Source organism: Sinocyclocheilus anshuiensis, unplaced genomic scaffold, assembly GCF_001515605.1.
Source record: "Sinocyclocheilus anshuiensis isolate Anshui unplaced genomic scaffold, SAMN03320099.WGS_v1.1 scaffold1203, whole genome shotgun sequence".
Classification (NCBI taxonomy): Eukaryota; Metazoa; Chordata; class Actinopteri; order Cypriniformes; family Cyprinidae; genus Sinocyclocheilus; species Sinocyclocheilus anshuiensis.
Genome location: NW_015539980.1, coordinates 995,422 through 1,011,434, shown reverse-complemented (window position 1 = coordinate 1,011,434; position 16,013 = coordinate 995,422). Strand labels below are relative to the sequence as shown.

General features: G+C 37.3%; 2 protein-coding genes across 4 annotated transcripts in view; one reads left to right on the top strand and one right to left on the bottom strand.

The window, feature by feature from the left end:
- Positions 1-8,878, top strand: part of LOC107687126 (proline-rich transmembrane protein 3-like) — a 15,259-nt gene extending 6,381 nt beyond the window's left edge. For 2 of the 3 annotated variants that reach the window (XM_016484346.1, XM_016484348.1), the window contains exons 2-5: positions 1,322-1,479; positions 1,571-2,412; positions 2,730-2,990; positions 4,675-8,878. In XM_016484346.1, the coding sequence (XP_016339832.1) occupies positions 1,659-2,412; positions 2,730-2,990; positions 4,675-6,650 (2,991 nt within the window). In that variant the 5' untranslated portion in view covers positions 1,322-1,479; positions 1,571-1,658 and the 3' untranslated portion in view covers positions 6,651-8,878. The remainder of the gene's footprint in view (positions 1-1,321; positions 1,480-1,570; positions 2,413-2,729; positions 2,991-4,674) is intronic. The other variant, XM_016484347.1, reaches the window with a different exon arrangement.
- A 130-nt stretch (positions 8,879-9,008) lies between these two features.
- On the bottom strand, positions 9,009-14,063 carry LOC107687124 (cytosolic sulfotransferase 3-like). Its single transcript, XM_016484342.1, has 8 exons — positions 13,870-14,063; positions 13,338-13,476; positions 12,389-12,517; positions 10,770-10,870; positions 9,910-10,036; positions 9,617-9,714; positions 9,353-9,527; positions 9,009-9,249 (listed from the first exon to the last, which is right to left on the bottom strand). Exons 1-8 carry the CDS (start codon positions 13,891-13,893, stop codon positions 9,137-9,139), a joined length of 906 nt encoding a protein of 301 aa, XP_016339828.1. The 5' UTR covers positions 13,894-14,063; the 3' UTR covers positions 9,009-9,136.
- Positions 14,064-16,013: the final 1,950 nt, after the last annotated feature.

Below are 16,013 nucleotides of genomic sequence, written 5' to 3'. Positions count from 1 at the left end.
CCCCCTTTAAGATAGCCAAAGGCCCCTGGGCTACAGCATTACAGTAGGCCCCCCCGACCCCAGAAAACCTCTTTTTTTTTTTTTTAAGCTTCCTAACAATAATTTGTCAAATTTTTTTTGTCTTGTTAATATGTCAGTTAACATTCACAACACTGTTCAAACTGTTTTTATTTTGAAACATGACATGCTCACGTTTAATTAGTTAAATCACAGCCGTATAAAGTTTAACGATCAAATTCCTATTTTTCCATCCCCGTATATATTTTTCCATTCCATTTCTTCTCCGTATAAAGCGCAACTCTTTACCACCGGAATGCGATTTTTAAAGGTGACCCCCTCGAAACGCGATTGGACTAGTTTTATTGCAAAAACCTGGCAACCCTGTTTATAGGCGCCACCTGCTGTCAGAGAGTGCGTCTCATTCAGACCTGCTGTTTTGGTTTCGTGCAGATGTTTTATGCAGCAAATAAACAAATAACACCTAAAGTCAGACAATTCTGTTTTTGTTTTAAATCCAACTGTGTGGGGGGAACCTAAACTGAGCCATTCACTATATAGGCTACTACAACCAGGGCATCGCTAAAAATGAGTGTGTGAGTTTGTTTACAGAGCTCTGTTGTCACTGCTGCAAACTCCCATATAAATAATTATTCAAGAAATATAATTTCCCTGCAGCCAGTGGGCCCCCTTTCCAGTGTAGGCCCCTGGGCGTCAGCCCCTTGAAGCTCGTGCATTAATGCGCCCCTGTTCAGAGCATATGAATCCAGGTATGAATAGACTGCTAGCCAGCCTTATAGTAAGTTGGGGATATTCAGCAGCCAATTCCCGATTCCCTGCTGAAGGCAGGTCAATGATCATCAAAAAATGTTACATTTTGTATTTGAGTGACCCAGTGCACTTTAAAATCCTGCAATTCCTGAACGGAACTTCAGAACTTTACAAAATTAAGCACGTGACATAGGCAATAGGTAAAACCCAACATACACTTACAAGTACATTACTACTGTAATATTTAACATGTCTGGCTGACCTTCTGTGCACAAGACCTATCAAGTCCGGTGATGCAAGGCCTCTCTCTGCACCACAGTACATCAACTTCACCTGCCTTTAGTAACCGAGAGGCACGGATGAATTTCAGTGGTAGACACCAGATTGATTAAACTTTATTATTTCTTTAAAAGACTTAATCTCCATCTCATCTGAGTTTTGGCGTAATTCATAGTCTGCTCATGGGTAGCATATGATAGTATGCAATTAAAATAGGTAAAGATGGTGCTTGCTGAATGTAATTTGTGACTTTCATGTTTCCTTCTGACCTTAGGTGGGTGAGGAGAAAAATGACATCTTGTTTTACACTAGGTTGATCTCGGGAAAAATATACTTTGGATACTTTGTAGAGAACTGAAGCTGTAACAACTAATTGATAAAATGCAATGCAACAGCAAAATCCATCCATCCATCCATCCATTCATCAATCAGGTATACCTGCACAAGTAATTAAAAAGCTCAGGTGCATGTATAAAAATATACATGCCTAATTTTAATTGAATGTATTTGTTTCTCTCTGCAGGAGAAGAAATGAGAAGGAACAGTTGAGCATATGATTTCAACAAGCAACCACAGCCATAGGCAGTTTCACTATAAGACAGACTGTCACTATGGTGCCTCTACTCCAACTCTTTCTTCTAATGCCTCTAATTAAGCCAATCACAAATCATGTCCATGGAAACTCTCTTTCTTCTCCAACCACTCATTCAAATCACAGCCTGTTTACTCACACTTACATGCTTGTCAGAAAAACTGATCACAGATTGGCAGCCAATGCTGCGTTAGAAACTGTGAGACCGTTTCTCCATGGCTTCTATCAGAATAGTGTCATTAAATCAAGTGGAGATTCAAACGAATGGGCAGAAAGCAGAAATACTGAGGACACATTGTCAGAAAAAACATCACATACTGACATAACTGGGTCAAGAGGTATATTTTTATTATCACCCAAAAACAGAGTCAAAAGAGGTCCTACCCAAAATGCCAGAATACCACAAGATGCTGCTGGAAAAGAAAAGGAGACTGCTGATGAGACAGAGTCAATGACAGAAGAACCAGTTGCTGAATTCGAAGAGAAAGACTTGTCAACAGTTGGGTCAGGTGATATGTTAATACCCAGAGAAATGGGCTTCGTTGGATCATCAACAGAGGCAATATCATCTCTTGATAAAAAGCATACCCAGTACAGACCGCAAGTTCAGACTGCTTATAGTGTGCTGGCTAGTTTGGCCACAGTACAAACAAATCCAACAATCAACCCTTCACTCGGGAAGGGTTCTACAACTTCACCACCTATTGAAAAGCCTGTACCCACTTCCAGTAGGATTAGCCAACTGGACGCCAACAGGACTGAACTGGAAATAGGTAGAGTATAGATGTAGTAATGATGCATTCACCTAAATAAGTGAAATTAAAAATGGCACCTTTGAGATTCTACTCTTTTACTCAATCACTTGTTTCTGGAGCAACAATAGCGAAATAGTTCACTATATTATTTTACGTCTTTATTCTGGTAAAATTGTAATTACAAAGATTTTTACTTAACATTTTTTTCTCTAGTTGTAAATTCATACAGTAATTATAATAGTTCTGTCGTGAAAACTAGAGAAAAACTGTTAAAAAAAAAAAACTTTGATTTTGATGTTACTGCACCATTCCTCAAATTTTCTTTTGTTTATCAGGTAGGTTTGGGATAACCACTCCAGCTAAAATTCAGCCAAGGCAGTTTACCACTTTACAGTCACATACTGAAGCCACCTCTCTTAGCACAAGCACAACCAATCTACAACTAGAGGCACCATCACTGGGAGTGGACATCATTACTTCCAACTATTCACAACCAAAAAGCACTTCACACTCAACAAAATCAGCAAAAATACCCAATGACCAGTCAAAAGAGCCAGGAATGAAAGGAACAGTGACCGATATAAAGAACACTAAAGGTATGCTTTATCTGAATAAAGAAAAAAAAAAGGTTAATTTGAATCTTGTTCTTTCGTAACATTTGTAACAAAATATAACATTTTTGATTTGATTGTGGGTCTGTTTACACTTGTGATCAGATCATTTATGTACTTATCATACTTAAGACATACTTAAAATTATATTTATAAGTATACCTGGCTTATTCTGACAACTATACAGAAAGTATACTTGGCCTATACTTGTATCTTTTGATCAAGATATACTTAAGAAAAGTATTATTAAGTATTAAGTATACCTGGTTATTAAACACTTTTTTCCCCACACACTGGCTTCTTTGAGGTGGCACTGCAGTTTTATAAACTTACATGTCAGCTTTGTGGTGGAATATTTATTAATTGAACTTAAGTAAAGTTCAAGTATATTTTAATTTAAGTAGCAAGTATACTAATATTAGCGCACTAGTAGTATACATACTAGTATGTGTTCTATTTTAATGTTTCTTGAGAGTAAATTGGTTTGAGAAAAAAACTGCTTTAAGTGTAACAGTAGTAAATTTTACATCTATATATTTTTATAATTTTGTAACTGTACTTTAAGTTAACTTATATACAGTATTGTTAGTTTACCAAATGAATATTTCTAATCGATTTTTTTAGTTTACGAATGTACACTTTGAAGATTACTCTCAGTAAACTGTTATTTGAATAGTTTTTCATACTGCAAGTGTACTTGTTTTATCTAAGCATCTAAGCATAAAACAAAATTTTACATACAGTATATCTGCATTCAGTGTCTGCATTGTAAGTTCATTAATACTTCATTAAAATCGCATAGAACCTACTATATACAGTACCAATTAACTGTCCAGTGTGCGATGGCAGTGCTACCTTATCTAACTCTGTGCTATGAACAAATGTTTGGGAGATGAGTGATACTTGTTAATATGTTGTCTGTTAATGTTACTGGCTTATGGATAATTTTACTGAACACATTTTCTAAATTGGTCGGCATGTTCTTCCTGTTTCCTTTGGTTTCCCCGCACAATCCAAATACATGCAGGATAGGTGTCTGTCTGTAGGTGGGAATGTGTGTGTCTGGTATTGTGACCTAGTGAGTAAAATGGCTTATTGAAAAAGAAAAAAATTCCACACGGGACAGAAGAGAGGATTGTCAGTGGGGACAGCAACTGTTTGGTTACCCATATTCTTCTGTATTCAACAGGAGTTTAACAGGGTTAAAACAACATGAGGTTGAGTGAATGATGACAAAATTCCTTTAAATGTATGAGCATTCAGTTGTCCAATTCACGTTAATCAGAGGTCAGAGTTATTTTGTCAAAATTGTTACATCAACAATCAAATTTTACTAATCGCAAAACAATGCTCAAATCTGTGTAAGACAGCAATTTAGGAATTTTGATTCAGAACTATGTATTGTATATTGTTTTATAAAAAATGGTCTGAAGATGATTGCATTGTTGTATGTAGTTTATGTTTACATTTATTCATTTGACAGGCGTTTTTATCCAAAGCGACTTACATTGCATTCAAGGTATACAATAGGAATCAAACCGATGACACTGGCGTTGCTAGCACACTGAACTATTGTTTCTGCTAAGGAAAGCCTATGTGCTTGGTTTATGTTATGCATTTTACACAGTTATCTCAATAATATTTCCTTTCTCTCTTTTGCTTTTCACAGACATACCCACTTTTCTAAGGACTGCCTCCCCTCACCCGACTGGACATGGACATTTTCTATTCTCAGAAAATGATGGAAGATTTACAGAGAAGGACCAGTCAGTCTCACAGGGAATAGTCCCATCTCTGAAGTCAAACCCTGCCTCTCCAACCTATGCCCTACCCAAGGACCCCTGTGCTTCTGGTGTGGGTCCCTGCGTTTTTTCCAAAGATCAAAACAACGATGATAAATATGGAACAACAAATGGGAGCTTTTTAGTGTGGGCAGACTTAAAACGCACACTTTCATTTGCATGGGAACTGCATGTATTTGGTTCTGCTGCGCTTTTCCTTCTGCTGACTGCTGGCTCAGCCCTCGGTTTAGCATTATCTCCCAGCTTGAACTGCCCTCACCGTGGTGAACTGATACTCACCAATAGCCTCTTGCTAGTTGCAGGTGCAGTTAGAGCAGGCCACTTCTTGCTCGACCCATATGGGACTCGGCTCCTCCTGCCACCTCCTGTCGTAATAGCTTTATACACTCTGCCGTTACCGCTGTTAATTCTGGCACAGGCTGCATTAGTGATACTGGTACTAAAAGAGACAGGGGTAACCTGGCTTCCACCAACACTTCAGCGTCCCCCTCTTTTAGGAGTGTTAGCTGTTTTCCAATGCACTCTCCTACTTGCTGCAGACTTACTTTCCCCTGCGCTTTCGCCTGCTGTTCCCATTGCCCTCCAGAGCCTCACGCTGACTGCAGGCCTCGTACTGTGTTTAGGCTACCTTTTCTTGGCACTGCCACGCTTCTCTCACACACATGCAGCTCGGGCAGGGAATAAGGGTACGGGTGAAGGAAAGGTGCGGGTTTTAGCACGGATACTGGCAGTGTGTGCTCTTCTTGGGGCGCTGTGCTGTCTGTTGCACATTTATGCCTGCTTGTGGCTGTATGGACTTCTAGGAGACTGGAGGCGCTTTCGTTGGGCATGGTGGCTCTGTCAGTTCTGGGCACGACTTTTGGAGCTTGCCTGGGCTTTCTGCCTGCTTCTGATGTCTTCCTGGGTCTTCTGGAGACCCAATGGAGGAGCACCAAGACAGGAAGGAGCTGCCACAGCAAGCTTGGCCTCACCCTCCCAATCATCAGACTCTACCAGCAGACATACTTGCTGGGCGAAGATTGTGCAGAGCCTCAAGGTAAGGCAACAAAGGAAATCCGAAAGCAATGGGATTGGAGGGTCAAATAGTGGTGCAGGGGCCGGAGAGTTGCCCAATAACTGGGCAGGACAGGAGCGATCAGGGGCAGACATTAGCAAGAGCCTCATACGAAATCGTGATCCACTCAAAGACAGCAATCATTTGCGCAATCTGAAAGGCTCTGCAGGTTCATTGCTAAGGCTGCAGGCACTTGCTCAGCCACCTCAGCGCGCTTTAAGCAGCAGTTTGGACAGGGACAAGGAGTCAGCCATATCCCTCTGCGATTTTGACCTGCGCCCGCCAACCCCAATTGACCTCAGCCGCAGTATTGATGAGGCACTTCATCGTGAGCATCTATTATGGGGTGAAAGTTTGTTCCAGCCACTGCGACCGCCATCACCTCCTCCGTCTCCGGACCTGTGGATGCGACGGAATAGTGACCCCCAAATCACGCTGTCATTGAGCAGTGATGAACACACATTGCTCACAGAGTCCTCCGCAGGTCTGGATCGCTCCATTCCTAGTGCTGTGCCCAGCCGACAAGTCACAGCGCCCCCCACACCCACTCATCAGGGCTTCCGTTGGGTCTCTGAGGCACAAGTGCCTTCCTCTTTGTCCTGCCCGGTCTCACTGCACCCTTCCCCAAGCACAAGCCGTGACCTCGTGCCCAGTGCAGAAAACACAAGGCCGTTTCTAACCCCTGACCTTGACAGTTCACTATCAAATACCAGAGGGGGGCAAAGTTACTTGAAAGTCGCTCGAAATGATGACTCAGCCAGTGTCAGCAGTGACATTATTGACCTTTGAACATGTTATGACGCACAGCAACTCCAGATTACAACACATTCACATTCTCTAAAAAATAGAGATTATACATTTAATCCTGACTTGCAGTTTAATTGCTGTATAATGGCACTTAAAGGGGAGGAGGAACATACTGTTAGGTGGCTTCATCAGATTTTATTAAATGGACTGAAATGTTAAGTGCAGTAAGCACTGGAAATATAAGTTTTTCCTTTAAAAGTCTTGTTTACAGTAATGCACATACTATAGAAGTCTATGGGGCAAAGCATACCAGAGGCAGAAATCTGCAGCTTGTATTCGCTATTATTAATGTTTTCGTACAAAATGTGTGTTATTTGATCTGTAAACTTGTCGTTTTAGTGGTGGGATCACTATTTTAGGCAAAATAACCTCTAGATGTGAATTAACGTAATTTCTGTTGGTGTAGTTGCTCTACGTAAAATACTTTGGCAAAAAGTTAGTAGTCTCCTGTTGTCACATGTTATATTTAAGTTTTGTGGCTGTACTTTGCAGTAGTGTGCGTATTTTGATGTTTATTCTGGTGCAGTGCCTTGTCCCATAGAGCAACCTAAGTGTTACCTTAGCATGCATTGTGAGAGCTGTGTCTGGACAGTGTTTTTTCCCCCTGTTGCACTGCATTTGAACAGAAATTATACTGGATGTGCCAGAACATGTTGACTTTCTGGCCCATTCTTTGTACTTCCAGTTTATTCCTGCAATGCAGCATACCTAAAACATACTATTCTCACAACTGGAGTTATGTTTAGTAAAATAAGTTTGATATAAATGACTTGTCAGCAAAGCAGACCAGAATTTGGTGGTTGGTATATTCAGCGGTTTAGTCAAAATTTCAACACAGCTGGATGCTCAACTCATAACTACTTTATTCGATACAGAAGAACTCTTATGTGAGCAATAAATTATAAAAAGCTGTGAGTATAACTTAGATTATGTATATACTATATTTTTGTTTGTAAATAATGATGTATTCTGATTACATTTAATGCATTTACTGTGAATGACAATCTTTCCTACTGCAAACATATACTGATCCTGGCAGAATAAGGACTAAAGATACACTAGATTTCTCCAGGCATATCTGTCTGTAGGACAATAAAACAGGTACACATCCTGAGAAATGTTAATGTGCACCATTTAAGTGTGACATGAAAGGAACATGATTCTATGCTTTGTACATTTTCTTGTTGTTTAGTTGAAAAGTTTTGTTCCTCTCCCTTTCATTTTTAAAATGGCAAGGAACGGTTTTAATATTACTTTTATATTTGCAAATAAACAGGATGTTGTATATAGAGATTCCAGTCAGAGGTTGATGAGCAAGTTTTTGTTTAGTGGTTTCAGTTGCCTATTCATTGTCAGTCACTGACGACTATATAGCTGTATTAACATTTGCATAGGTTTCCCTCTTACAAAATAAATAAATAAAAATCAGTGCCATAGCAGAAAACAAATACTTTGACTTAACCAGGCACTATCTGTGCTTGTATTGTGCTGTGCCATATTTTGACTGAATTATTTTCTTTCTTTCTTTTTATTGTTTTCAGCTAAAGTCTGCTTTCTATGCAAATTGGACTTTATAGAATGCACTGTTTGCATGGTACAATTGACTGTGCTTTTGCCAGTTGTGGAAAGCAGGCATGCTATTACTGGTCACAGCAGCAGTAATTCATCAAATGATGCTCAAATAATGTAGAAGCACATTATAACTGGGCAAGCCATCACACATGGTAAACTGTCAGGCACAATTTGGCCATTTTAAAGAGATGATTCAGGACCCTGGACTGCAGTAGTGGAGTATTGCTGTACAGTCCCAGCAAATTAGGCAGTAGTGTGTCGTATCCACCACAACCTAATACTCAGAACTGGCCTGCAAGCTGGGGAATCGCACCAGACATGTTTACACCATTTCCTTATTTGCAATTTTTTTGTGGGTCCTAGAATAAAGCAGACAGTGCATTAAAAACAAAACATGGGCACTAGTCATTCTTACTGAATTTTCCCCCTGAATTTTTTACTTTTATTTATTTAGTCCCAATGCATTTTTGTATGGTCAAGTTAGCTTTTGAATAAAACAAATGAAAGAGCTGTCATCAACATACTGTACTGAATATGATAAGTAACTTTTTGATGGGACAGTTTACACACTGTTATTTTAATTATATTTCATGAAACTTTAATCATCTAAATAAGCACCACTGTCTTTGTGAAAGAGCGGGCTTATCACAAATTTCAATGTTTTTATATAAAAACACATTTACCACTTTTAGCAGAAATTTTCAGATTAATGCTGAAATTATAGTTTTCTTTATTGCATATTACACTGGGATACAGAAACATATAACTGGAATATATTTTGATATAAAATATTAATATTCAGATTTATTTTTTTATTCAGTGTTATTTCTGGTGCAAGACCCATAACTCAAAAATTCCCAGAACTAAAAATTCTATAAAAAAACAAACAAACTCAATCAAATCTCAGTGCGGAACTTGACAGTGGCGTTCTTCATCTTCTGTTTGTAGACCTCATCAAACTGTTCATTTTGTGCCACAGTGAAATGACTTTTCCAGTCTCCAACTTTACCTTTTGGAACAAAAAGATGATAAAAGCAATTATTTTACCTAAGGTATTTTTTTTTTTTCTGACAGAATTCAGAAGGTCTAAATTAGATCAGTTGTTTATAAACCTTTTCTCATGAAGGGTGAGATCTTGAAGTCCATGACTGGGATAGTGGAATAGTTGGTCATCTTGTTCTGTTTCATGGCATCAAACTGAACCCCTTTTGTTATTTTCTCCCTCTCTTCAACTGAGGTTGACAAACCCAAGAAGGAGCACAAATGAGCCACCTCATGTCCAGTGTCCTAAGTAAGACACATGGAAAATACACATTAAACATATATATCAATTTCATGCTTCATTAAAAGGTCACTTTATGAACAGAACTACTTACTTCCACCAAATCCTCATAGAACATGTACAGTAAGTTAGAATAAGTCTGTTTTTTCTCCCACCATCCATTGACATGGTCGAACCAAGAACCAAACACTCCTAAAGGGAATATTAAAACTATTTTTAGTGGTAACTTTCTTGCACATAAAAGAGAACTTTAATATTTTTACTCTCCCAATGATTTTGTAGTTATAACCTGTTATTGTAATAAATATAAATATGTAAATATATTATCAAAAATGGTTCTTTATTCAGACAATTTAATTGAATTACTTTACAAAATATTTTACTTACTCTTTCCTTCTATAAATGTCTGTAAGAAGGTGTTCCAGTCTCCTGGTTCAGGTTCTCCCATGTTCATTCGATCAAAATGAAAATAGGAAACGGCATTGTCTTTTGCATTCCGTGCTACATACACAATCTGAAATAAGCGGACAGAAATATTATGAGTATAGGGACCAATTCTCACTATTAACTAGTTGCTTATTAGCATGCCTATTATGAACATATTGGCTGTTTATTAGTAATTATAAAGTAGTACATATTCTGCATGACCATATACATCCTTAATCCTACCCAATACCTAAACTTAACAACTTACTATCTATTAATAAGCAGCCAATTAGTTTATTGAGGCAAAAGTGTGGAGCACTGTATAACACATCTGTTCAAATCTCCCATAGGTGTACAAGTGGGTTGACTGTGAAGGCCATAGAATATGATACAAATAATTTTAATATTCATCAAACCATTCAGTGAGCCCTTGTTCTCTGTGCCTGAGGGCATTGTCATCCTGGAAAAGACTACTTCCATCAGGATAGAAATGTTTCATAGGATAAAGGTGATTACTCGAAACAACATTGTAGTGATTTGAAGGGGACAAATGGGCAAGCCACGGCAGAAAATGCACAGGGCAACTCGATCTCCTGGAGTTTCCTTTAATTTGTCACCCGCATATATATGAATACTGCTTAGTTAAAAAAGCATGGTCAGTGACCACATCAAACACTGAGAGGCATGAAAGCCTATACACAATCGTCCAAAGTGTTCCTTATGTTTCGAAGAGTTTGACATCATCCTATGAGAGATTCATTACATGTTGCTAGCTACATCTCATCACGGAGTGAAAGATGCCCCATATACCGGTACTTTACCCTTGAGTTTTGCTCCCAGAAGGACTTAGGCACAAGCTGAACGGGTAAATGAGTTTTGATGAGGCGAGGAGAAGTGGGCAGATTATCAGCCAGTTCTGTTCCTGAAAGTAAAAAATATGGCTCTAAATTAATAGTGTCCTAGTTGTCATTGTGGTTAGATCAAGACATACAGTGAAAAAACAATATTTGAAGCATTCATACTGTTTATAACTTATTTAATGTCACTTTAGAGTACTGGCTAGTGGCTCCTACAATTCAGTAAAAAGCCTCACCATTCTAATTTGTTTATAATGATAATGGACAGTACCTCACAGAAACTACATTAAGACACCAACTCTTGTTTGCACTTATACTAAAGACTCACTGCTGCAAAAGCAATATAAAGAATGAACAAAACTATGCAGGGTATAAGGAATCATAATCCAGATTACATCATGCATATCAGAAATAAAACTACAGACACTTTTGTAGCTTACTGTATTTACCCCTAAAAGGGTGCATATTGTTCCTTAAAGGTATATTAGTACCTTTTGAAAGGGTAATTCTCTTTGACAGCTTTTGTAACTTTTTCTGAGTCTTCATACTTCATACTTAAGTCTTTTGAGCCAATGGACTACTTAAAATAAAAACACTATGATCTTCATTACTTCTGTTTACAAACATTGTGGTTCGCTTGTTTTCCAGTTATTCATGTTTTCAATGTGCTGTCACCCAGTTCAGGTTAGAAGGGTTAAGATTAATTTGATGTTTAACATTGTTAAATAACTTTAACTCAAGTAAAATAGAATAAGAATAAGCCTAGAATAAGAGCACCAAATTACACACACACATGCACACACTGGTTTCTATGTTTATGGGGACATATTTTTGTCATATTAGATGTATGTAATATCTCCTAAACCCTAAACCTACCTACCACTCACAGAAAACATTGCATTTTTGGATTTAAAAAAAAAAACTTTTAGTATGATTTATAAGATGTTTTCCTCATGGGGACAAAAAAAATGTCCACACAAGGTAAAATGTGACTGGTATTTCTATCCTTGTGGGGACATTTGGTCCCCATAATGCAGAGCAGGTGCTGGGTTGCTGCAGGTTTATGGAAAAATACAGTACATTAATGTTTTTACCAGAAACAACTTTGTTGAGCTATACTATGTGGAATGTGGAACAAGTTGTGCAGGTAGTCAATTAGATTTTGAATGCAATTTGTAAAAAAAAAAAAATTTGCAGTGCTGCAAATTTGTATATTTAGTTTACATTAAATGCAGCAGCACCTGCACAGTAAAGCCAGCAGAGGACCTCAGTGTGCGCTTCACATATCTCTGAAGAAATACAGAGAACTGGCTCTGATTAGTAAAAAATGCAGTGGCATTTTACTTTTGCTGAGTACAAAGCAGACAGTTTAAATCAACCTGTCACAGTAGGCTACATAAATTAACAGAACATGTGGAACACAGAATCCATGCAGGACTTTAAAATGCGGAATGTGGAAGACATTAAAAATAAAATGATAAAACAATGATTTAAAAAATAAAAACACAAAAAAAAAACACATTAAAAACACACAGAATACATTAATTAATTCAGTGAAATCTTATTATACTGTGGTCTCTGACCTGATGGTATCACTTTAAAACATGACTCCAGGAATGGCACTCTTGTATAGATAGGCTGGGAAGTCTGGCGCTCTGGAGCATCGTTACCAAAGTACAGAAGGTCTAGAATATATGACACCCAGGTGGTACCTAGAAAATCAGTGAAGAGTAGAAAATATTACATGCTTTAGACTCTTTCCTTAGAAACATAGCAAGATACATATAACAAGATATGAAATTATATATTATTTTCATTGGTCATACGCCAAGGTGCACTACATCTATTCTAGAGAGCGCTATTCCTCATCCTGGTTGCACAGTGATCGCTCAATGTAGGCTAAATGTCCACATAATCAGCTATACACTTTCACATAATCAGCTATACACTTTTGGATTAGAAAATCCAAAAATAAAGTAATATAAGTAAAAAAAGTTTGCAAGAAACATGCTATGTACATACAAAAAGACACAAAGAGAGAGTGAGAAAGACAGAGAGAGAGTTTAAATAGGTTTAAACTTTAAATATGTATGTATGTATATGTATATGTATGGCTTTTATAAGCTGGGCAACAGTTCTTTTAACCCTAACTGATGCAAAAGTGATATATTCCTTTGATGGCAAATATATTCCTTTTTTTTTTGGCAGCCATTACTCCACTCTCTAGTGAAATCATCATTTGAATGTGCTGATTTAAAAGTAGTAAGCATCATTATTATTATTATTTTTTAATCACAGTTGAAAGTGTTTGCACTGGCCTAATATTTTTGTGAAAACTGTGAAAAAATTTTTCAGGATTCTTTGATGAACAGAAAGTACAAAATAACAGCATTTAAAATAGAGACCTTTTGAAACATTATGTCTTTGATGTCACTTTTGATCAGTTTAATTTGTCTTTCCCAAACTGTTGAACCCTAGCTGAACCCTAGTGGTCACATTGTAAGCTTGTAAAATTTCATGCAGTGCCCTTACCTGCTTTGGCGTAAGTAGAGATTAGAATGTCATCAGGTCTTGCTTGAAAGTTTTTCACCTTTTCCCAGTTGTCAGTGAAGTAGTGGATCATAGAAACACCCTCAAAATCAAACAGCTCAGGTCGGCTAGGTAGTTTCATCTGTAGCATTGAAAAGTGTTTTATTTAAAGTGTTTAATGCTGAAGCATCACTGAATGATCATTAGAGAATCAGAGAAAAAAAAATCATGCCTTTTGTCATAACTTTTATAAAATTTATTTCATAATACTCCTGTTTCTAATGTTGAATAATGGAGAGACTAAAACTTACTTTACAGTACTGTAAGTACAGTACTTTATATAAGGCCTTTAAACACTGCAATCATGTGATTTTCTGTGTTTCCAAATCATTATGTAGTCTATAATTTGTAACTTGCCAATCTTTATTCCCAAAGTTTTACACCCAGTGATGAATAAAATAGCTTTTGATTTATTAATCAGAGTAGGTGTTTCTTCAACTATATCTATATTTGAAGAAGAAATGTATTTACTCACTGAAGACAAGTCTGGGATTTCCATTATGTTGAAACAGTGTTGTTCCTGTAAATTTTCTGCTCTTCTAAAATGTTTTTTTGCAGCCCTTCCGTGTCAAATTTTATTCCATGCTTTCACGCTATGCTTATCCTCTTTCTCTCTGTACTTTGCACTCAACTGGTTATGTAAGTTTAGACAGACTTCCCTCTATTCACTTATCCACAATCATAATGACAGATGAAATTTGAGTCCTCCTCCTACTCTCTCTCTCTCTTTTCCCTCTCACACAAACACATGTTGGGTTTTTCTCCATAGACATAATGATCCTTATACTGTACAAACTTTATTTTCTCTCTTCCAACCCCCTTCTTGCATTTTCAAAAAAATAAAAATAAAAGAAAAAAGATGATTTATATTTTTAATATTTTATATTTTTGGGAACTTTCCATTGATTTCTATTGTTATTACTGAGCTAAGGATATTATTTATATCCTAATGTTCTCTTTCCTGCCTAGAAAAATTTGCTGTTTGAGAAATTGCTTTAGTTTCTGTTTTGTAAGTCGCTTTGGATAAAAGCATCTGCTAAAAGCATAAATGTAAATGTAAAAAAATTTAATTTTATGACAATCAGTAAAGTATTACAAAAAGTACTACAAAAGACACTTTCCAGGGCTTGAGGGGCCCCTCAAATACCAGTTTTGGTTGTTACAGGAAGTTAGTATTGATCTCATAGGATCAGTGTGTTTTTCTTTAAGACTCCAGGAAGTGAATAGGCATTTTCCCCCAGTGGTTCCAGATTAGTTCCAGCTATGCTGTGTTTTTATGCTGAAACTATGCAGGAATCTTAGAAACAGGGACATGCAGTGAGTTCTTCAGGGGCAGGAGCTGAAAAAGGGCAAGTTAACAACAGTAGATGATTATTGCAGTGGAGATAAGGTAATAATTGATGACATACCCTTCAGGTGGTGAAGTGAAGGTGACGGGATGTGATGAAGGATCTGGAATGCACACACCTCACAGTGGGACAGATAGGAGAGAGTTCAATGTATAATAGGAGTATAGTAGGAAATTGCAGGAGAGCTTGCTGGAGCAATATCACAAGATTCACAGGGAAATCCACTCCTATTCTATAGTTTCTATTCTATATCTTGTTAAATAATCTAAACCAACAACATGTATGTTAGACCCTATTCCATCTAAGCTACTAAAGGAGGTGCTTCCAGAAGTCATAGATCCTCTTCTGAATATTATTAATTCGTCATTGTCATTAAAATATGTCCTAAAAACCTTCAAACTGGCTGTTATTAAGCCTCTCATTAAAAGAAACACAACTTGACCCTAACAAATTAATTAATTACAGACCTATCTCAAATCTCCCTTTCCTGTCAAAGATACTAGAAAAGGTAGTATCATCAGAACTATGTTCCTTTTTAGAGAAAAATTATATCTCTGAGGATTTCCAGTCAGGATGTAGACAGTATCATAGTACTGAGACTGCTCTCATTAGAGTTACAAATGACCTGCTCTTGTCATCCGATTGTGGTTGTATCTCTCTATTAGTGCTACTGGATCTTAGCAACACATTTGACACTATCAACCACAACATTCTTTTGAACAGACTAGAAAATTATGTTTGCATTCTAGGAAGTGCATTGGCATGGTTCAAATCGTACTTATCTGACCGCCATCAATTCGTGGCAGTGAATGAAGAGGTATCATGCCAGTCACAAGTGCAGTATGGAGTACCCCAAGGCTCAGTACTAGGACAGTTACTTATCATGCTTTACATGTTACCCTTGGGAGATATCATCAGGAAACACGGTGTTAGCTCTCACTGTTATGCTGATGATACTCAGCTCTATATTTCTTCGCGATTCGATGAAACATACAAATGTGCAAAACTAACGGAATGCATAGTTGATATATACATAAAAAAAACTGGATGACTAGTCATTTATTACTGCTAAATTCTGAAAAAAAAAACCCAGGTGTTAATTATTGGACCAAAAACTTCTGCATGTAATTACCTAGAACACTGTCTAACACTTGATGGCTGCTCTGTAAATTCTTTATCATCAGTTAGGAACCTAGGTGTGCTATTTGATAACAATCTTTCCTTTGAAAAACCATGTTTCTAGCATTTGTAAAACTGCATTTTTCCATCT

What these genes read in the sequence shown, in the direction of transcription:
- LOC107687124 (XM_016484342.1), bottom strand. Translation starts at nt 13,893, where the DNA reads ATGGAAATCCCAGACTTGTCTTCA. An exon ending in TTTTAAAGTGATACCATCAG is followed by an intron (nt 10,871 to 12,388) that starts GTCAGAGACCAC and finishes TTTTACTTTCAG; the next exon opens with GAACAGAACTGGCTGATAAT. An exon ending in TCTATGAGGATTTGGTGGAA is followed by an intron (nt 9,528 to 9,616) that starts GTAAGTAGTTCT and finishes TGTCTTACTTAG; the next exon opens with GACACTGGACATGAGGTGGC.